At 61.0% G+C, this 21,101-nt stretch overlaps 9 protein-coding genes across 9 annotated transcripts; 6 read left to right on the top strand and 3 right to left on the bottom strand.

Annotated features, from left to right (window-relative positions):
- Nucleotides 1–2,299: 2,299 nt before the first annotated feature.
- Nucleotides 2,300–4,679, top strand: PAN0_014d4902 (uncharacterized protein; the record flags this gene model as incomplete). Its single annotated transcript, XM_014799608.1, has 2 exons — nt 2,300–2,902; nt 3,027–4,679. The coding sequence occupies 2 exons, from the start codon at nt 2,300–2,302 to the stop codon at nt 4,677–4,679; spliced, it is 2,256 nt and encodes a 751-aa protein (XP_014655094.1).
- Nucleotides 4,680–4,870: 191 nt separating this feature from the next.
- On the bottom strand, nt 4,871–5,884 carry PAN0_014c4901 (RNA recognition motif protein; the record flags this gene model as incomplete). Its single annotated transcript, XM_014799607.1, has 1 exon — nt 4,871–5,884. One exon carries the CDS (start codon nt 5,882–5,884, stop codon nt 4,871–4,873), a length of 1,014 nt encoding a protein of 337 aa, XP_014655093.1.
- A 609-nt stretch (nt 5,885–6,493) lies between these two features.
- PAN0_014d4900 (20S proteasome subunit) lies at nt 6,494–7,670 on the top strand (the record flags this gene model as incomplete). Its single annotated transcript, XM_014799606.1, has 3 exons — nt 6,494–6,696; nt 6,763–6,856; nt 6,987–7,670. 3 exons carry the CDS (start codon nt 6,494–6,496, stop codon nt 7,668–7,670), a joined length of 981 nt encoding a protein of 326 aa, XP_014655092.1.
- A 992-nt stretch (nt 7,671–8,662) lies between these two features.
- Nucleotides 8,663–9,824, top strand: PAN0_014d4899 (uncharacterized protein; the record flags this gene model as incomplete). Its single annotated transcript, XM_014799605.1, has 4 exons — nt 8,663–8,679; nt 8,948–9,275; nt 9,427–9,539; nt 9,683–9,824. 4 exons carry the CDS (start codon nt 8,663–8,665, stop codon nt 9,822–9,824), a joined length of 600 nt encoding a protein of 199 aa, XP_014655091.1.
- A 277-nt stretch (nt 9,825–10,101) lies between these two features.
- PAN0_014d4898 (DNA-binding domain of Mlu1-box binding protein MBP1) lies at nt 10,102–12,439 on the top strand (the record flags this gene model as incomplete). The annotated part of the gene is made up of 7 exons (XM_014799604.1): nt 10,102–10,136; nt 10,217–10,301; nt 10,558–10,996; nt 11,074–11,137; nt 11,208–11,242; nt 11,334–11,649; nt 11,722–12,439. 7 exons carry the CDS (start codon nt 10,102–10,104, stop codon nt 12,437–12,439), a joined length of 1,692 nt encoding a protein of 563 aa, XP_014655090.1.
- Nucleotides 12,440–13,845: 1,406 nt separating this feature from the next.
- Nucleotides 13,846–16,743, top strand: PAN0_014d4897 (cation/H+ exchanger; the record flags this gene model as incomplete). Its single annotated transcript, XM_014799603.1, has 1 exon — nt 13,846–16,743. One exon carries the CDS (start codon nt 13,846–13,848, stop codon nt 16,741–16,743), a length of 2,898 nt encoding a protein of 965 aa, XP_014655089.1.
- Nucleotides 16,744–16,786: 43 nt separating this feature from the next.
- Nucleotides 16,787–17,500, bottom strand: PAN0_014c4896 (uncharacterized protein; the record flags this gene model as incomplete). Its single annotated transcript, XM_014799602.1, has 1 exon — nt 16,787–17,500. The coding sequence occupies one exon, from the start codon at nt 17,498–17,500 to the stop codon at nt 16,787–16,789; it is 714 nt and encodes a 237-aa protein (XP_014655088.1).
- Nucleotides 17,501–17,780: 280 nt separating this feature from the next.
- On the top strand, nt 17,781–18,704 carry PAN0_014d4895 (hydrolase/acyltransferase; the record flags this gene model as incomplete). Its single annotated transcript, XM_014799601.1, has 1 exon — nt 17,781–18,704. The coding sequence occupies one exon, from the start codon at nt 17,781–17,783 to the stop codon at nt 18,702–18,704; it is 924 nt and encodes a 307-aa protein (XP_014655087.1).
- A 91-nt stretch (nt 18,705–18,795) lies between these two features.
- On the bottom strand, nt 18,796–20,726 carry PAN0_014c4894 (fimbrin; the record flags this gene model as incomplete). The annotated part of the gene is made up of 2 exons (XM_014799600.1): nt 18,796–20,608; nt 20,689–20,726. The coding sequence occupies 2 exons, from the start codon at nt 20,724–20,726 to the stop codon at nt 18,796–18,798; spliced, it is 1,851 nt and encodes a 616-aa protein (XP_014655086.1).
- Nucleotides 20,727–21,101: the final 375 nt, after the last annotated feature.

Below are 21,101 nucleotides of genomic sequence, written 5' to 3'. Positions count from 1 at the left end.
GGGATGGAGGAGGCAGCTCAAAATCGACCGACGCCCACGTCAAACGCCCTAGCGCCCAACACTTTTTTCGCCATCTCTAACAAACCGAGTTTGGGGGACACTTCCACGTCAGATGGCAGCGAGGGTGAAGTGCGATCGGACCTCTTGGTTTCAACGCCAAACGCCCCAGATGAAGGATGAAGAGAGGTGCGATTAGCGCAAGCGATCCGTTCGCTCCTGTTTGGGTCTATGCTTGCAACAAAAGGCTTCGAGAGAGAGACACACACACAGAGAGCAGCAGATATTTCCGCATTTTGCATATTGAATGGAAAAAATCACCCACAACCGCGGGTACTGTAGCAAGGAAGCTGCACCACACACATCACACCGAGCGAGCTGCAGCCGCTTGGCATCCCGACCGTATGTCGCTTTTGGCTGTGGCTCCCTCTCTGCATGCGTGATGCGGCCCACCGATCTGCACTCTGCACTCTGCCCTGCTCCACCGCGGCCCACCGTGTGCCACCGACAGCAACCACACACTAGCGCTGCTTTTGCCGTTTGGCTCTGACTCTGGCAAGTTGGGCTCTGCACATGCGATGCGCTTCTCAACGGTTTTTCGGATGCCACCCGGCGTGCTTGGCTTGACGACCGAGGAAACACAGCCCGGCTTCGAAAGCAACCGGAGCGTGCTCAAGCTGGTCACACGCTATTTTTGAGTTTCGCCCAGAGCAGGGTGGGTGGGAAAGGCACAATGAACGCTCGGCTTTGCCGACAGAAGGATCCAAGACACACACGCGCACCCACGACGGAAGCGTGGGGACGACGGGCGTGCCTGGTGCACATCAGGCCAAGGGTGGATCCTGCAAATTGAATCGACTGCATGCTGCTCCTGTTGCTGGTGCGGCTGCTGAGGCTGACCCTGGCTCGGATTTTGAAGCTCAATTTTTTGGGCCGCATCACCAGATCGCCCGACGGACGCGCTTGTGCCTGCTCGCCAACTGCCCACACACGCTCGCCGCCGTTTGCCCCGACTCGGACGCAGCCTCGCAATCTCGCAGAGCCCCCGCTCGCTCGCTCGCTCGCCAGATTTGCTCGCTCGCTCGCTCGCCAGATTTGCTCGCTCGGCCACTTTACCGCCTCGCTTGCATCCGCCTGTGCCAGAACCCTCTTCGGTGGGGCGCTTCGCCTTTGGTCGTCGTGCCTTGACCGCCTTGCTCCTCCGCTCGGGCCTGAGCCTAAAGTTGCAGCTCTTTTTGTCTTTTGGCTGCACCTCGTCCGCGTCCGCCGTGGCTCGGAGTAGCCGAGCTGCCATCTGGGATCGCCTCGGGGCCCTCGCGCCGCACCACCAAATGCAACTAACTGCACCCTCGCTCTCCCTCTGTCTCTCTCTCTCGGGGCATCCTCGCCTTTTGCTGATACCGAGCACACACACGCATCACCGCACGCACGTCTGCTCCACCCCGCTGCTGCCGCTGCTGGATTGCCTTTTTTTCTTCATCGCTCCCTCCCTCCCTCCTCCTCCACCTCCCCGCTGTCTACCGACGACCTTGTTTCGGCCACCTTCGCTCGTCGGGTGCTCTTGTCCTAGGCTGCCGCCGTCACATCCGCTTTGCCTCGCTGCCTCGCTGCCACGGCGCTTGCTCAAGAGAAGGGCCGACGTGCACCGCGGCCTGCAGCTCAGACAGTTTCGCGCAGCCTGGACCCCGAGCTCCTGCGTCTCGTAGATCCTCCTGCGCGCCCTCGCCCTCGCCCATCTGACCCGTGGCCCCGACACGCGCCCAGCTCGACGCCGCCGCACCGGCTGCGCCTGCTCCATCAACAACCACCAGCTGCTCGTCTTCCAACGCTCCATTCCACTCGCTCAGACACTGCCTTCATCTCCAAGAACATCTCTGTCGTCCAGCAACGTTGACCCCATCCTGCCCGACATTGATCGCGCACAGCTGCTCGCACAACCTCTTCATCACACGCAAACACAGCCTCGGCCTGCCAGCACCTCCCACCTCGCGTCTCGTCACCGTCGGATCCTCCTCCGATTCCTCGTTCGGCTTACGCATCACTTTCTGTAAAGTCACCTACAACACATAGACGACCGCGGAACACTCCGAAAGCTACAGACGCACCGCATTGTGCTCAGTTGCCCCCGCCCGTGTGCGAGATACTGGATTGAGCGAGCCTAGGCGCATCCGATCGTTGCTACGTCTATCACGGCCCTCTCGTCATCGCCGCGCCCTTGTCTCCTTTCGGCCCGGCTGCGCACCTCTCGCCTCGGTCTTTGGCGTGACAAGCTTGCTCGACCCAGCTGCCTCGAATCACAGCAATGACCTCCGTGCTCACCAACCCGCGCAGTCATTTTTCGCAGCCCGGCATGTCAAACGAGCCCTTCCGGTACCAGTATGCCGACCCGGCCAGAGCGCTAGCCCCTTCTACTCCTGCTGTCTCCAGTCTCGGACACACACCCTTCTCCACTTCGCCCAGCTCCCATCCCTCATCGTCCTCAACGCTCGCGCTGGCCGCAACAACACCCGCCACCGCCATGTCGTCGTTGCCAGCGTCGTCGTCCGACTCGGCCGCCGCATCCCTGCCTCACACTTCCAGCATGGGGCCCTCGTCGTCCACTTCGGATCCCAACACGCTCTACTCGGCCATCACAGCCACCTCGCATCCAACCTCGCGCGCCTTTGACTCGGTCATGGGCGCCTATGGTACATCAGCGCTCGGCGACGTCTCGGCATCCTGTCCTCCAGAGGGTCCCTCCTTCGCCGCTACAGACTTTAGTGCCGACCTCGCCGCTGCCACCTTCGCTCCCATCTTTGGTTCAGGCTCGACGGCAGATCTCAACACCTTGGATCTCTCCTCCGAGCCGCTCTCCTTCCCCGTGCTTCCAGCTTCCCTCCTCGACGAAGCGCCAGAATACGAATACGTAAGTCGCCTTTCTCTCGCATCAGCTGGACGACTGTCGCACTCACGCGCTCAGGACGCGCACAGCATCCGCAATGGCCCCTTCGAGTGATTTATTCCCGCTGACACATCTCTGCTCCCCACAGTCGGTTCACACGCGCTTGAACGTCTTCGAGGCATCCGACTACGGCGCCGACATCCCTGGCTTTACTTTCGCAGAAGACGGCACGCCCATCTTGGATGGCGCCACCGAGTACGGCCTCTGGTCCACAGGCCTCGGCGTCGACGCGGGCGACGTCACGACATCGTCAGCCTTTACATACCCAGACGATGACTTTGCGCAAGACGGCAGCAGCAAGCTCGACTCGCAACCCCGTACCGCCGACCTGCATATCCCGGCGTACAGAAACACCTTGGATCTGGCGGCGCCGCGGCCCGACGGCTCGTTTGTATTCACCAACGACGAGGCGCTCCTGGCGGGCTCGAACGCGACGGGTCTGTCAAACATGCATGTCTCGCCATCAGCAGGTCTTGCAGATGGCGCTCCGCCGCCCTCGGTGCTCCACCCCGGCCCAGCGGCAGAACACATGCAGCCGCAAGTGTCGCTGCAGCCGCAACGACTCCCGCTCGACGCCGACAGCATGTACGAGTCGCAAGCAGGGCCTTCGCGCCATGGCTTGCAGAGGTCGCGCGATGCGCTCTCGGCCACCACTTCGCCCTATGGCCGCGGCAGGCCAGGTTTGCAGCCGCAGCGCAGCTTCAACAACATGGCGGCATCCGCCGGCTTTTCGCCGCCCGGCTTCAATCCCGAGCTGCGCCGTCTGTCGACTGGCGGCAACGGCACGCCTGCGCGCTCGGGTCGCGACCCGGTGGTGCCCAGCCAGAACATCGGACGCGCGCGCCTGATGAGCTGGCAGAACGGCCAGTCGATGCCCGGCGAGTCCGATTGGCAGTCTGGATTCCCCGATGCTGGCAGCTCTGGCATGGGTACAGACGGTGGCTTTGGCAATCGCGGAGTGCATGCCATGACCGACGCCAATGGCATGCCGATGCAGGCGGGCGGCATGATGCCGCCGTCGCGCTCGTACAGCTACGGCATGCACCAGTCGTCGTCCGGCTTCCTGCCGCACCAGCACGGCATGAATGCGCACGCCAACGACATGATCAACGCGCTTGGCGACGCCATGGATGCGCGCATCGACGTCGACGGCATTGCCAAGTGCCCGTATCCGAACTGCAACAAGACGTTCGCCAAGAACCGCTCGTACAACCTCAAGGCGCATCTGCGCTCGCACTCGCAGCTCAAGCCGTTTGCGTGCGCCGTGTGCCCGCGCGCGTTTTCGCGCAAGCACGACCTCGAGCGCCACAGCCGCGTGCATTCGGGCGACAAGCCGTACGTGTGCGAGATCTGCGGCAAGGGCTTCCCGCGCAGCGATGCGCTGCGCAGGCACTGGCGCGTCGAGAAGGAGTGCGGCGACAAGGCGGCAGCGTTGGAGGCGAGCGGCGGGCTCGGCTTGGATGGGTATGGGCACGAGCGCAGCCCCGAACCGCAGGGCCATCCGTTTGCGCAGCACATGCAGCAGCAGCAGCAGCAGCAGCAGCAGTCGCAGGGAATGTATGCGCATCCGCTCGCACATCAGATGCAGGCACCGCCGCGGCCCGGCGGGTTTGCACAGATGCCACAGCAGCAGCAGCAGCAGCAGCAGCCGCAGCCGCAGCTGCAGCAACAGCAGGGCTTTGGTGGACAGCAGAGGTGGTCTGACCAGCAGCAGCAACAGCAGCAGTTGAGGCGCGCCTAGACGGCGCGTTTCAGCGCGGCAGTCTTATGATACCCCCGAGCACGTGTCGGTGCAGCCTGACGTCGGTCGGGACGTGCGTGGTGACGAAATGGTATTCTTTATCGCGAAGTTGTGCACATGCAGATTGTTGCGGTGATTGTGTGTGGTTGCGATGCAATTGCAGAAGATACAGCAGGAGTGTGAGGGATGCTTCAGTAGCGACCGCGTTTTGCGGGGGGTAGGGGGTCGTCGTACGACGGGCGCGAGTTGTAGGAGGAGGCAGGATAGTCTCTGTCTCTGTCTCTGTCTCTTGGGTTGTTGTACCGCGATGCGTTTTGCGGTGGGGGAGCATTGTAGGGTCTGGAATTGTAGCCGTTGTCGTACCCTCTTTGTTGGGGTGCGAAGGATCTTGGGGGGCCGTAGGAGCCTCGTGGTGCGAAAGATCCTCTGCCTCTGAAGCCACCTCTTGGAGCGCCTCTGAAACCGCCGCCTGCAAAGCCAGGGCCGGGGGTTGGTTCGGATGGTTCGGGAGCTTTTTTGGGTTTCCTACTTGAGCCTCCTAGACCTCCGCCCAGACGGGTTGGTTTCCAGTCTTTGACGGTCCGACCACGTTCGACGTCGACCATGACTCTGCGACCGTTGATTTTGATGCCCTCGGCGTCTTTCCATGCTGCGCGCATATCGCGTTCCCTCTCGTAGGCGATGAATGCGTATCCGCGACTTTTACCCTCTCGATCCCGAACGAGACGGATCGTTTCAATGGGACCGTACATGTCAAACTCCCTGTGCAGGTCCTTCTCTGTCACGTCGTATGCGAGTCGTGCGAGGAAGAGCGTCTTGTACGCATCGGGTGTGGCTTCCGTGTTGTCGTGCGGCTTATACTCCTCCAACCCACGTTGCTTCACTTCAGCCTTGGCTGCCTTCTTAGCTTCGGCATCCATCTCGGCCAGTGTTACGCGTGCAAGTGTCATGTTGGCCGACGACGACTCGTGCGCAATGTCGTCCGTCGACTCGCCACGATCCGCCGCTTCCTGCTTGACCAGCTCCAGCGTAGCCGCCACGCCCGTGAGCGGCGACCGGATGGACTTGCGCTTCGAAATGAGCGAGCGATCTTTTGGTTGCGGTGTCGCATTCGGGTTCGGATCGTACACTAGCGGCGCAGCGTACTCGAGTGGTGGCCGCGCCGCGAACAGCCGCAAAAGGCTGGGCGGAAGAAGGTGCGTCATCTTCCCAAGTTCAAGTCTGTCGCAACGCCGAGATCGTCGTGACTCCCTAGCCTTTCGTTCCAGAGATGATGGTTGAATGCAAAGCGAGCGGCAGTGCTGAAAGCGGTGTAGTACCAGTATCGCTTGGCCGCGCAGGAGAAAGGTACGTCTGTATTCTTCGTCCGAGTCGTTTGCGATGCTGGTGTTGTGCCGGATCCCCACTGCGTGCGCGGATTGAGCGAAGGCCTACTATGAAAGGTTGCCTGGAGGTCCGCTGGTGCTTCGAGCGTGAAGGTGCGCGCGGGCAAGAAGAGCAGCGCGAATGCACCAAAGGTGATGGATGTGGGGATCGTCAGGAAGGGGAGAGAGAGAGAGCCCCACGGCCAAAGTTGAAGCGAAGGGTCGGCCTCTCGCGACTTTGCCATTCCCGCCTTCCGAGGCCGAACCTGAATTTTCGCCAAGTTTGTGCCTCCAACACGGGTCTAACATACTCAAAATTCCAAATTTCGACTGGGCGGCCGTGAAGGCAAGTGGAGTGCGGTGATCGACTGTGCGTGGCTCGCGAAGCTGAGGAACGCGCAGACCACCCTGCCAGAGCCGCGCTGCGCTCCACACCAACAGGAACGACACATGCGCACACCCTCCCTCCACCTTCTTCCTACATCGACCACTCGCGCAGCCCTCATCGCACCTTCACATCGCGCGCGTGCTTCAATTGCTCACACCGACCTTCGACGTGCCTACGTCGTACCGAACGCCACCTCTTTCCGCGCCACTCAACCTCAGCGCACAGTAGCATCACCTCGACTCGAACACCTCGGAGACGCTTCCTAGTCGGCGTGTACTTCACAGCGCGACTTTCAACGCTCAACACCGAGCGCGCATAACGAACGAAACAGTGCAGAACGCATAGGACTGTACACAATGGCATCACAGGGAACAGGATACGATCTCTCGGCGAGTACCTACTCGCCCGACGGCCGAATCTTCCAGGTAAGCATGCTGCTCTTCGAGGCCAGCGGATGAGGATGCGTCGCCTCAATCCTTACGGGCTACGTGGCTGGTTCTTGAAGCACACACTGACTGACACCCACGCATTTCGCGCTCGTTTGCTTCGGCGCAGATCGAGTACGCGGCCAAGGCGACAGAGAACGCAGGCACGGCGATCGCTATCAAGACCAAGACCGGCGTGGTCGTAGCAGTGGAGAAGCTCGTGCAGTCCAAGCTGCTTGTACCTGGCTCCAACCGACGCATCTACAACGTTGCACCCCACATCGGCATTGTCTCTGCGGGTCTGATTGCTGACGGCAAGCACCTCGCGTCGCGCGCACGCTCGGAGGCGGTGTCGCATCTGGACAACTACCGCTTCGCGGCGCCCGTCAAGACGCTCGCGGACCGCGTGGCGTACTACGTGCAGGCGTACACGCTCTACTCGTCTGTGCGTCCTTTTGGCGTATCGGCGATCATTGCCGGCATCGACAACATCAAGGGCCCGCAGATCTACATGATTGAGCCGTCGGGCGTCTTTTGGGGCTACAACGGCTGCGCAGTGGGCAAGGGCAGGCAGCTCGCCAAGACCGAGATCGAGAAGCTCGACCTGGACACGCTGTCTATGCAGGACGCCGTGGAGGCCGCGGCCAAGATCATCTACAAGGTGCACGACGATGCCAAGGACAAGGAGTTTGAGCTCGAGCTCAGCTGGATTGGGCCAGAGAGCAATGGTGTGCACACGGCCGTGCCCGAGGACTTGAGAGCAGAGGCAATCAGCAAGGCCAAGGAGGCGCTCGATGACGAGATGGAGGACTGAGCGCGTCTGCGCAGTTCAGTTTCGGCTTGTAAATTACACTTCACTCTCGCAATCGTCAGAACCTCACAAATGTGTCCCTAGCCTGATCGCAGGTACAAAGCGCCTGTGAATGTGTGTGTGGGCACAGTGAGCAATGCGGTTGGGAAGGGCGGTGCCGGTTCGGTGCGGAGTGGTTCCTGCGCTTGAATTTGTACGGCTCGGAGGCGCTCGGGCAGAGCACAAGTCGACACCTGTCACCATGTGGACGCGGTTTGTGTCAGGATGCTCATCGCCTTGGCTCGCCGTGGCCGAATGGACGCACGTTGAAGCACGCTTCTACTGCCACCGTCGAGTACCACAGCTCCGTGCCGCTTCGGCGGGATGTGTGTGCGGGTAGAGGTTATAATGTGATTGAAGCTGCTATGCAAAGCACCCAGCAGCGGCGCGGGAAACAAAACAAGCGCGCAGCAGCATCCGATCTACAGGCTTGCAGGCTAGGAGAGCGGAAGCCCAGGGTGACCATATCTTTGTGAGAGTGAGATCAGACAAGATATAAGAAGACCAGCAGACTGGAACGCAGCGACAATAGCGGCCCGACATACCTGCATCGACATTCTTTACGACTCGCTCCCTCACCATCCTTCTGCGACCACGTCCCTTCACAGCCGCATACAGAGGCAGTCTATCAAAGCTGTGACGGCACACATTCACTTTGACTGCATCTAGCCGTGCCTGTTCATATCGCACGGTACGTCATTCGACACGGATAGTATTGACCCAAGCAGTATGACATACTGATTCGGACAGGTCTGCCTTTCGGATCCGTGCAGCGCAGAATCCAGCATCGGAGGCTAAGTTGGGTCCGAATGCCATGTCGGATCACTCGTCCGACGAGGTGGGGGCTGCAATCACCGCTCGGCGGTGGCACAGCCGTGCGACGTTGGCAAAGCCTGCTCGCCCCCACCCGTACGCGCGGGTCCGATCGAGCGTGGAGCGTAACTTTGCCCACACTCATGTCGCTCATTCACCGGTAAGTTCGATCCCGCCACCCCCCGGTTCGAGTTTGGTCAGCTCGACGCAGTCCCCACCAGCGCTTACGGCGCGCTGTGTGTGTCACGCTCCGAGGTGTGGACGAGTCACCAACATGGCTCGTACCACCTCGGCTCTCCCCCACGTACTTTCAGATCCCTGCGTCTGCTTCGTCGGCCTTGGCGTTTGATTATTGCACGTCGCCACGGCTCCGGCTACCAAGGACGGCGAGGGTGGCGTTTTAGACTCCATCAGCCATTGTGTTTCAGACTCAAGGCGGGCGGCGGTGCTGGGTGGCTGGCCGATCGCGCGCGATGGTTGGTGCTCATTGCCGCTGCGTTGGAAGGTGGCCGTGCCGCCTCACTTCTTGGCATGACCGGTGCAGGATGTGCGCTACTCGCCGGCAAATACAGCCGAACATGCGACGCTGCAGCTGGGCCGAGAAGAGTTCATCTGGGCGGGGTCATGTGGATGCATTGCGTGCGGTTGCCACGATTTCCGGCCGCAGCTTCCTTGCCTGCCCGCACGGGAGGGTTTGGAAACAATGGGTGCACAACCTCATCGAGATGGCAGCGGCTGTTGGAAGGCAACATCAAGGTTTGCCTCTGCACCCAACGATGCTGCCCACAGACGCCTGGATCCCATTATTCGTCTCATCCCATCCAACTGCATCCAAGCGGATGCCCTTTTTCCCCTTCACATGATTCATTGGTTTGGTTGCCTCGCCTTTGCGGTGCACGCGATGCAGGCAAAAGCTTATGTTTCTTTATCGATGATGAAGCTCATCTGGTTGCTGCCGTTGGAGGTGGCTCGAGAAATCCAAAAGGGCTGTGTTGGCATGCACGCCGCACACACGTTCCGGTCTCTTCACTCGTGCCGAAGCCTGACCGGTTCGCCTCGATAAGCACGATACCACGCCCAGCACGACCACGGCCGCCGCGAGATTAAGGTACGGGCGTGGACATCGCGTGCAATCTCGTGTCGCCACTCGATGATCCATGCAGCGTGACGTGGGGCGGTGCCGCTGTCGCCGCCGTCGTCGAGCCAAAATGGTACCCACCGGATTCACAGGCGATGCGGTTCTGCCGCCGCTCAGCGTCTAGTGCTGCCTCGGCGCTTCCGGTGGCTTCTTCCGGCTCGGGCTAAGCCTCATGCTCCCAGCCAAGCTTTTGGCTCAGACTTTGAGGATGGGGGAGGGGGGGAAAGGGTGGTTTCTTGCTCATCATGCTTCGAACGCGTCAAGGCAACGCGCAACCTACCGAACCCAGTGTCCACGTCGACACACTTTGGCTCGCCCACTGCACATTGCGGTGGCAACGGTTGGATGGTGCCGCGACGATTAGGCTTGCAAGCTAGAGCAGAATGAAGAGCGGCAAATAGAGACGCTGCTCTCGAGCCGCGCCATCGCCCCTCCCCCGTGACGATGAGCAGGGGTGGTCGGAGCACTTCGGTGCTGAGGTGAGCTTCATGTCGGCGACCGGCCATGTCCATAGTGATGTCCGGCGTCTTAGTTGCGCGGTTGTTCCCACATTGTGCAGGTCGCGGTATGGTAGGTGCGGCTTGCGTGCATGTCCACCTACGGCAGCGTGCAGCGCAGGCATAGGCGCAAAGCTCCAGTGCCAAGTATGACCTTGCACCCAAACCCACCTGGAGGCTTCAGTTTGCGGCTCGCCGCTTCGCCGCTGCCCGGTGGCGCTTGTTGCCGGATTCCCCTCGCATGCATGGAGCGTGTCCAATTGTGTTTGCGATTTCGCCGTTCCCGATGCGTATAAATGACCTGCCCCTCGCTCCCCTCCAGACCATCCGTTCGACTCAGACACCCCAGCCAAGACGCGAACGACTGCTGCAGTAAGCTGACCCGAGCCTTCACTCGTTCCAGCCTCGAATCAAGCAAGAAACACCTCGGCAGTCCTCGGCCGACTCATCGAGCTCATCTGAAGAAGCAGAGGCTGTAAGACACCTCAACGGCGACAAGTATCTCAAAACCCAGCTCGACCTGGATTCCATCGCGTTTGCAGCCAGCCTCCTCGTCAAGATGAAGACAACCGCTAGTATTCCTGACTCGATGGAGCTCGCCAGCAACACGGATGGCCGTCTCGGTATGCACATGGGACCGGGCGGGATGCAGAAGCGCGGTCCGCCGTACATGCGAAAGGACGCCGAGCTGCTGCGCCGACCGTCTGATGCGATGAAGGCAGAGCAAGCCGAGGGCTTCTTCATCGGCGGACCTCGGCCCGCCAAGCTGTTCCCGACGCCCATCCACGAGCTGCGCAAGGGCAAATACGCGACTACGGGTGGCGACCGTGGCTTTATGACAGGTAAGTCTACCTCGCCGTCACAGGAGCAAAAGAACGGGGGTACTAACGCTGATTACGATGCTGATGCGTGGCGACAGTGTTCGAATACGACGTGCGCGGACACACGATGATGATCGACGTCGACACGTCGCTGGTTCGATTGTAAGTCGTATGCACAGCGTCGTTCGTTGGTGTGACACAGTGCTGACCTTGTGACCATGCGTCGATTCAGCACCTCTATCACGCAAGCTCTGGGCAAGAACAAAGGTACGTCGGATCCCCTCCCGCTGTGAACTCAATGCTTCAATCGGACCTGTGACTGACGACGATCATTTGCTCAACGCTTTGTCAACTACAGTCAACTTTGGCCGACTGGTGCGCACGTGTCCTGCGCTGGACCCGCACATCACCAAGCTCAAGGGCGGCTATCTGAGCATCCAGGGAACCTGGCTTCCGTACGATCTTGCCAAGGAGCTGTCGCGCCGCATCGCGTGGGACATTCGGGACCACCTCGTTCCGCTGTTTGGCTACGACTTCCCGGCCTCGTGCCTGCGACCGGACTCGGAGGGATTCGGACAGCTGGCGATCGGCATGTCGCCCAAGCGTGCCCGCAAGAGGCACAACAACGGTGGCCCGCACCAGACATCGTGCTACGGACCCAGCCTGCCCATCTCGTAAGTTGTCGTCGTTTTTTAAGGGTTGCTTAGCCCGAGATCAAGCTGACTCTGGATGGCTTTTTTCTCTAGTGTGGTGGATGGCGAGACTATCGAGCACAAGACGCCGGGACCCGGTGGAATGGGACTGCAGCCACATGTTCCCGTCTTCCACTACACCAAGGCACCTGGATACGATCGGGCGTGGTGTGCAGACGAGGCGGCTACGAGGCACGTCATGAACGCCGGACAGGACTCGGTGATGTGGCAGCAGGCTGCGGCCAACGCTGCATGTGAACCTAATCTGCTCCAGCTGTCGAGTCTTGCGGCGGCGTCTCACCCTCAGTGCCCACCAACCATGCTGGAGCTTGACACCAACGCGGCCAACGCCGGCAACAGCAGCTCGCCGATCGTCTCTTCGCCTCCTTCGTCCAACGCATCGTCGTCGTCGGGATCAGCGTCTCATGGCTATGCGAACTATGCGCTGATGGTGCCACCCACGGTTCCTTCCCACGCCGCTGGGAATGATGCGCTGACCGATGGTGGATCCGCCTCGAGCCTGCTCCTGGCCCACGCGCCCATGTCGCCGCCCAAGACGAGCTCGTCGGCCAACGAGGCCGGCACGTGTACCGGTATGGCCGAGCTGGGCTACTTTGACACGAAGCCGCCGATGTGGACCGCGACGAGCCAGGTGGCGGCCTATCTGCCGTCGAGGCCGATCGCTTCGACGCCGCCCAACGGTTCGGGCTCCTCCGCGCCTGGTGCGCAAGCTTTCCAGTTTGAGTGGCAACAGCCCTCGGTGTCTAGCTAGATGAAATGTGAACTCTTCCTCCCCCGAGACCCTCTCAGAAGTGTGGGTCGTTGAGCGCCACAACAGGACGACTCGGCGAGAGCGCCGAAGGATTGAGTTCGACAGGGAGGGATCTTGGTTAGGCCAAGCGTGGTCTTCGCCCACACGATCCGGGCGACACGACTTCCGCCACAGGCGATCTCACGGCCTACATCGTTCAATGTGGCTTTTCCGCCTGCTCTTCCGACGCCTAATGCGCTTACTGCGTGTTGGAGCTTGCGGCCAAGCCTCAAGGAGAAGGCGAAGGAGGCGAGATGCTCGATTTTCCCCACATGGCAAAGGGCCTGCGGCTAAGCAGGGTCGCTGTCAGGTAAGGCTTCAAGGCGTAGGAGAGCCTAGAATTTGGCAGCCACCAGCAGCAAGGGCGGCAGTGCCGAGTCCGACTCGGGAATTTCCCACCTGCTTGCTGGCGAGGGCGCCGAGAGCGGGGCGGGCGGTCATGCAAAAAATCACCCCCTATCGGCCCAGGTCTTGGCGCCACAGTCACCCGCTCCTCCCTTGCAAGTCTCCGAGGGGGGTGCGAAAGCGCGAAAAGCAGTCGTTGCAGCACGCCTTCAGCCCTCTCGTCTTGCTGCGCGCTGTGACAACCTGGAGAGGGCGCAGGGCGTTCCGACTGCACGTCCTAGCCTGGATTGGGCGACCGGGTGCATGCACGAATGCATGCACGCACGTTTCCACGCCGCCACAGTGCGCTCAGACCCTGGCTCGCTTCTGCAGCAAGTCCATGCAGTGTGGTGAGGAGACGTGGGTTCGAGATTTTTCCTTTTGGGCTCCACCCTGCCAGACGCGCGGGTCTTGGCACAACGCAGCACAGCACAGTGCAACTGCGAACCGCAATGCAAAGCGGGCGCGCCCCTGACGGCCTGTTGAGCGAGCCTTGTTGCCACGCACCTCTTTGCTCATCTCCACAACCCCTGCATAGTCGGAGCTCCCCAGCACCAGCACGTCCTCTCTACCGAGGCTGCTCGGAGCAGCACACAGCACAACAGCACGACAGCAGCACACAACTCTGGCCTCCTTGACGCACGTACCCCGCGATCGTGGCAAACGCTGCTCCACGCAAGACCAACACGGGCGCATCACTTCTCGTCGCTCGACAGGCTGCCCTCACGCGAGCCATCTTCATCCCGCCTCCTCCTTCCCCCCTTGCTCCTCCTTTCTTCCCTGCGATTCACGATCAGGCCTTGGCAGCCTGACTGGCTCACGCTTGCTTCTGTATAAAGGATCAGCGCATCTTTGATTCGGCTTCCCTCCAGGCCACCGGTTGCTCCGCTTTGCTCCCACGCTCTGCTCGCTGTTCGGCTCATCCGACACACTTGCTCGCCGCCCCCTTTCCTCACGCGCAGAACATAGCTCAGCATACAACCATGGCGCGATTCCTGGTGGCTCGCGCCGCCAAGAGCGACAGCGTCTTCGGCGGTTCCGACCCCACCGCCTTTGAGACGTCCAATCCGCTGCGTCTGTTCATCATCCAGGCCGCCATCATCATCATCGTCACACGCGTACTCGGCTTCGCGCTCCAGAGACTGCGCCAGCCGCGTGTCATCGCAGAGGTCATCGGCGGCATCCTCCTCGGCCCCACCGCCATGGGTCGTATCCCCGGCTTCACAAAGCACATCTTCCCACCGCCCTCGCTCCCCTACCTCAACCTTGTCTCCACCCTTGGTCTCGTCCTCTTCCTCTTCCTCGTCGGCCTCGAGGTTGATGTGCGCGTCATCCGCCGCTGCGCCAAGGAGTCCACCGCAATCAGCGTCGCAGGTATGGTCCTCCCATTCGGCATGGGCGCTGCCGTCTCGGTCGGCATCTACAACGCTTTCATCGACAAGGAAAAAGTCTCCTTTGGCCACTTTATCCTCTTCACGGGTGTCGCAATGGCTATCACCGCGTTCCCTGTGCTCGCCCGCATTCTCACCGAGACAAAGCTTCTGTACACCAAGGTCGGCGTCATTGTGCTCGCTGCCGGTGTCGGCAACGATGTCGTCGGCTGGATCCTCCTCGCCCTCACCGTCGCCCTCGTCAATGCCGACACGGGCCTCACCGCGCTCTATATTCTGCTCTGCGCCATTGGCTGGATCCTCGTGCTCTTCTTCCTCATCAAGCCCTCGTTCATCTGGCTCGCACGCCGCACCGGCAGCTTCGAGAACGGCCCCAACCAGGTCATGATCATGATCACCCTCCTCCTCGTCCTCGTCAGCGCCTGGATCACCGACATTATCGGCGTACATCCCATCTTTGGTTCCTTCCTCGTCGGCCTCATGGTGCCCCACGAGGGCGGCTACGCTATCGCTCTCACCGAAAAGATGGAGGATCTCGTGCTTGTCGTCTTCTTGCCCATCTACTTTGCGCTTTCGGGCCTCAAGACCAACCTCGGTGATCTCAACTCGGGCAAGGCGTGGGCGTATACCGTGGCCATCATCATCATCGCCTTCTTCTCCAAGTTCATTGGATGCGCCGCTGCAGCCAAGGCTTTCGGCTTCAATCTGCGAGAGTCGGCCGCTGTCGGCACGCTCATGTCGTGCAAGGGCCTTGTCGAGCTCATTGTGCTCAACATCGGTCTCTCGGCGGGCATCCTCGACACGCGCGTCTTCTCCATGTTCGTGCTCATGGCCGTCGTGTCGACCGTCATCACCACGCCGCTCACGCTCTGGGTGTATCCCGAGAGCGTGCGCACCCGACTGGACGATGCATCCATTCACTCGCACCACGGCAAGACCATCTCCGGCGACGAGGAGGACGATACCGACACGAGCTCGCGCCTGTCGCCCAAGCGCCTTCTCGTCGTGCTCAGCAGCTTCGAGCACCTGCCCGGCCTTATGACGCTCGTCCAGCTCATGCAGCCAACACTTGCCGCCGCCAACCCTTCTTCCGGTCTCGCCAACGATGCGTCGGCCGGCCTCCGCCGACGTCGCTCCAAACAGGCTTCGGCTGGATCCGAGGGTGATGCGGCCGAAAAGTCGACCGAGACCGGCGATGATTCGGTCAACTCGGTCGACGGCGCCGACGATGGCCAGTACCAGCCGCCGACGCTTGCGTCCGAGGCGCCCTACGCCTCGATCATGGCGGCGCGCTCGCAGGCGCAGATCAGCATCGATGCGCTGCGCCTCGTCGAGCTCACCGATCGTACCTCGGCCGTGATGAAGGTGTCCGAGTCCGAAGACACCATGCGCGCCGACCCGATCATCAACGTCTTCCAGACCTTCGCCCATCTCAACGGCCTGCCCGTCCAGTCGACCATGTCGGTCATACCGCAAGAGGAGTTTGCTCCGGCCGTCACACGGCGCTGCAAGGCGGCGGGAAGCAACTTTATCATCCTGCCCATGACGCTCTCGCAGGCTGGTGCGGGGCAGGGCAGCGGTGGTGGAGCTCAGGAGGCTGGCGCCGCCGGGCCTTTGTCGCCGCTGGCTGCGACGCTGACGAACCCGCTCGAGAGCCTGTTTGGCGGTGGCTGGGCCTCGAACGCGTCGGAAGGGCTCAAGGGCAAGTACTCTGCGCAGCACTTCAATGTGGTGCGCAAGATCATCCAGACGACCGAGACGGACGTGGGTGTGCTGATCGAGCGCAAGGCGCAGCAGGCCGGAGGGCTGGGCATGCTGTCGCGCGTGGGCTCGCAGTCGATCCTGTTTGCGTTTATGGGCGGGCCGGACGACCGTGCGGCGCTCGACCTGGTGTCGCGGCTGTGTGCCAACAATCGCCACCTGTCGGTGCTGGTGGTGCGCATGTCGCGCATCTCGTCCGAGGAGGCGGGCGAGGAGCAGCTGCCGACGGTGCCGCCGACGGTGCACCACGAGATGAGCCTGGGCCATGCGCACCAGTCGGTGCTGCGCGGCGGCAGCAACATGGACACGGTCTACCCGACGCACTACGGCGGCGGCGTGGCGATGCAGTCGGCGCTCGAGGCGACGCTGGAGGACGACCTGGCGCTGCAGCGCGTGCAGGACCAGGTGGCGGCGGACCGGTTCGGCGGGCGGCTGACGATCGAGACAGTGAGCACGGCGCGGCCGCTGCGCGAGCTGATGCAGCTGGCCGAGAGCAAGCAGCCTGCGATTGTGGTGGTGGGTCGCGGCAGGAGGAATCCGACGCAGACGCACCGCGAGGAACTCAAGGCGCTCATCCAGACGCACCACTCGGCCGACGCGACCGAGCGCCAGCTCAACAGCGAGATCACCAAGGTGATTGGCGAGCCGGCGACAGCGCTGACCTTCGCGCACACGGCGGCGAGCACGTTGGTGATTGCGGCGGGCTTCTCAGTTGCCCACCGTGCATGATTTTACGATGACTTTATTGGAAATGATACCCTGTTTTACGATGCTACGGCGGTTTGGGGGATTTGGAGATGCCGACGCGGGCGTAGGGGTCGTCTGAGGTGCGAAACATGCTATTCTTGGGCAAGCTCTTGGATTTGGCCGAGAAGTTCTGCCACGAGGTTGCTTTGGCCTGGGCGATGGCGGACTGGTGTTCTCGACGAGCGATCTTCTTTTCGGTGCGCATCTTTTTGCGAGCTTTGTCGTCGAGTGGACCTGGGGGCCTTGGTTCCGGTGGAGGAGGTGGTGGTGGTAGAGCCGAATCTGAGGGAGGAGGTGGTGGTGGAGGGGTGGGATCTTGTGGTTGAGCGGGGAGGGGTTTGAGTGAGGAGGAAGGGAGGGTTTCCGAGTTGCCGTAGCCGGTGTAGACGACGGTGCAGAGCGGATTGGCAGGATCGCCGCTGAGCGACACGATGCGTGCAGGGTACCAGCGTCGATCCGAGTAGAGCGCGTTTACTTGTTGGCCGACGGTGAAGCGTTGAGATGGCCCAGCATACATACGTGACCCACTCGGAGCACTGGGAGGAGGTGGGGGACTTGGTTCGGGAGGAGGCGGTGGTGGTTCGTTGGCATCGTCCGTGGGGATGGATTTGGACAGCTGGATGAGATTGACCAGTTCGTCGCGCAACGCCTTCAGGTCGGCATTGTCAGGATCGGATCGGAGTGCACTTTCAGTATCCGCGAGCTGCGTCTCGAATGCCTCGAGTTCGGCTGCATCCATGCTTGCCGCGCCAAAGACTCTGAGGATGTAGATGGTGGTGTTGAAGTGTTGAGCTGATGACCGCCACGTCCTCCACTTTCGACGAAGCGCCGAGCCTTCTCGATCTAACAAATTTCAAAATTTCCGGCGGTGGTTACCGGCACTTTCTCACCCGCTTCGGCTAGGATTGGGGGGGGCGGTAACTTCGCTTTCCCCCCGCCTTCCGGGCCGGCTACCTTACCCCACAAACACCTCTGCTTTCGGGGTTGCGTTTAGCAACCATCTGCTTTCTACACCTACGATGACCACTCAATTCTTCTCGCTTCCTGATGGGCAGGGGTGTCGGATGGCGTATCGCGTGTGTACGCCTTCGTCCGCCGAGGCACGTGCGCGCACGCCGCTGTTCCTCATCAACGGTCTCTCCGCCGTCATGGTTGACTGGACACCGCTCTTTCAGGCGCTGGGTGCTTCTCGCACCGTGGTCATCTCGGACCACCGCGGAATTGGCGAATCGACAGTCGGCGAAGAATGGGATCAGGACCTGTCGCTTGAAAGCATGGGGATGGATGTCATCCACCTTGCGGCCCATTTGGGATTCACCACCATCGACCTGCTCGGCTTCTCAATGGGTGGCCATATCGTCCAGGCTTTGCTTTCGTCCGACGATGCGAAAGTTCAAGACGGCATGGTGAAGTTGGAGAATGTGGCGGTGAGAAAGGCGGTTCTCAGCGCAACGATGACCAAGCTGCCAAGGGGGGATGTGAATCTCAATGCGCTCAATAAGGAGGCAGAAAAGATCGCCGATAAGACGGAGCGGGACTATTTCATCACGTTCAATATGATGAAGGTGCAGTATCATGACGAGGTGCTGGGGGAGGGAAAGGAGATGGAGACCAAGTTTAGACAAAGGCTCGAAACGGTTCGTGGGACCAAGCGACCTGCGCATACAATTGCACTCCAGTTTCTGGCGATTCAGGCTGCCGATGTGAGGGAAAACCTCCACCGCATTCCAGCCTCCCTCCCCGTGCTCGTCATCCACGGCGCAAGGGACAGAATGGTTCTACACGGCGAAAGCGATTACATCCTCAAGGGAATCAAGCACGCAAAGCGACTTTCGACACCCAGCCCCGAATTCGGCCACTTTTGGTACGACTACTTTGACATCCACTTTTGGTCCAACGCCATCACCCACTTCCTCGACACGCCTGCCCAAGCCAAACTCTAGCCGACTCTCACAATCATCCCGAATGGAATCGTTCCGCACAAGCCGCGAGAGTCCGTGTCAAAACTAAGAGATTCGAAATGCTGACGCTAGTCTACGACTGAATCGCCATGAGCGAGCCGACAAAGGTGAGGATGAGTCTCTGCCTGAGCTCGACAATGTCTTCGGGCACGAGGAAGATGAGAGCGCCGAGCTTGCGTGCGATCGAGATGGCGAGTTTGGCGTTCATCCTCGCCTCGTCGTCGGTGCGACCCTGGTTGACGAGCGAGTAGTCGACAATGCCCGGACGCAGCGCATTGAGCAGATCGAGGAAGAACACGGCCGTCCTGAGCTGTCCATCCTTGAACGACCTAATCTGGGTTGTTTTGCCACTCGCCTTGACGAGGTTGTTTGCCCACGCGACCATGTCGGCGTCCGACACGCCGCGGCCGGCCTTGGAGAGCGACGAGAGCGTCTTGGTGATGTTGAGGCGCATGAGCTGCCACACGAGCCCGAGCGTAAGCGTACGCGTACCGTCGACGATATCCGCCCCCTGGATGCCCACAATGTGCATGTTGGACGCCTTGGCCAGATCCACCGCATAGTTGGTATTCTCCACCGCCTTGAAGCGCGACAGCTCCTGGCCCTCCTTGGGCTTGCTTACGCGGCGCCACGTGACACTACCAGGAATCACGCGGTCAAACGCCTGCAGAATCACCGTACCATCCTTGAGATCCTCAAACAGGTTGTACACCCCCGGCTCGACGTCGAGACTGTTGAGCCAGAGCGTAAAGACGCGCGCCTCGCGCTCGCCCTCGGCGTCAAAGTCCTCGATTTCGACGGGCGGCGCCTCGTCCAACGGCTCGAGACACGGCCACGTGTTGAAGAGATGCGCAACGAACGCGAGGTTGAGCTTGGGGTTGCCCGCGACCATGGAGCCGGGCGTGAGGTACTTGCGGCAGCCGATGGCGTCGGCGCGCTGGAGCACCATCTCGGCACGCTGCATGACGTCGGTCTGCTGCAAAGGTGCGCGGTCGCACAGCTCCGGCTTGAGCTGGCTGAGCAGCACCGTGTAGTTCTCGCCGTCCGAGACATCCTTGCTGAAGTTGGCGACGCGACGGTGCCAGTTGGCCGCCTTGAGGTGGTAGTTGACCCAACGAAGAAGGATCTGGTCGGGCGGCAGACGCAGGAACTCGTCGAGCGTCTCGCCGTCGTCGAGGAGGCGGTAGAGCTCGGGGTGATTCTTGAGGTCGATCTTGCTGAGGAGGCCGCGGCGGATGATCTGCCATACGAGGCCGAGGATGAGGTGCTCCTTGCCGTCGATGATGTCCTGCGGGCCGATGTTGACGACGGAGCATCCGATGGCCTTGGCGGAGGTGATGACGATGTTGTTGTTCTCGGTCATCTGGAAGGCGTTGGGGGGCTTGCCCGCCTTGCCAAAGTTGAGGACGCGCTCGTCGATCGTGTCTGGCACCGAGTCGTTGATGAGCTTGCAGAGGACGAGGCCGTCGCGGCACTCGTCGAAGAGCTGGAAGGTGTCGGTGGGGATGGGGAGGCGTGCGCCGATGTTGGCGTCGCCGGCGAGGTTGGAGTTGATGTGGCGGGTGAATTCGGAGCGTTCGTCCTCGTTGATGGTGTGCTGGGTGGAGGAGGTGGCGCCCTTGACGAAGACCTTGCCCTTGGTGACGACGCCTGCCGAGGCGTTGCGGCCTGCGCGGATCTTTGCGAGCAGGTCGACGTAGTCGTCGAGCTCGACGCGGCCCGAGGCATCGAGGTCGACCTCTTTGAGCGTCTCGCGCACCTGGTCGTAGGAAGCGTCGCCCTGGTCCTGGATGGCCTTGATGACGTCCTGTTTTGGGATGCTGCCCTTTTCCTCCACGTCGAGCGTGCGGAAACGCGAGATGAGCCCCATCATCTCCTCTTGCGAGCTGTGGTGCAGCGAGCAACAGCAAGAGCGTCAGTAGGAGGGTCCGAGTTGACTCGAGGAGGGTGATTTGGTAGCACTTACAATTCAGGGTACTTTCTCTGAAGCTTGATGGCCTCCATCTTGACGGAGTGATGCGCGGGGGATGGACTCGCACGCTGTTGGAGCAGGTTGTGGCCGGGGTGAAGGCTTGAAACAATGAGCAGGCGGCGATGGATGTTTGAAGGGATGGTGGGTTGGTGGTTGGAACGCGCTCTTGGAGTGGAGGCAGATTGGATGGAACTCGAGGCTGAGGCTTAGGCTCAGTCTCAGGCTGGCGTGTGCACCGCCCATTCTTCTGGCTCAGCCGCTGCACTGCCGCACTGCCGCACTGCCTTGCGTTCAAAGTGGAGTTGCCTGGCTCTGATGCCCCTTTCGAAATTGCTTCTCCGACTGTCGAGCGATCTGGAGCGGATCATCAGAGTGCTTGATTTTTTACGAGTTCAGCGTGTTAGACT

The sequence above is a fragment of the Moesziomyces antarcticus genome (assembly GCF_000747765.1).
Source record: "Moesziomyces antarcticus DNA, scaffold: scaffold_v10014, strain JCM 10317, whole genome shotgun sequence".
Lineage (NCBI taxonomy): Eukaryota > Fungi > Basidiomycota > Ustilaginomycetes > Ustilaginales > Ustilaginaceae > Moesziomyces > Moesziomyces antarcticus.
This window is presented reverse-complemented; position numbering and strand designations above follow the sequence as displayed.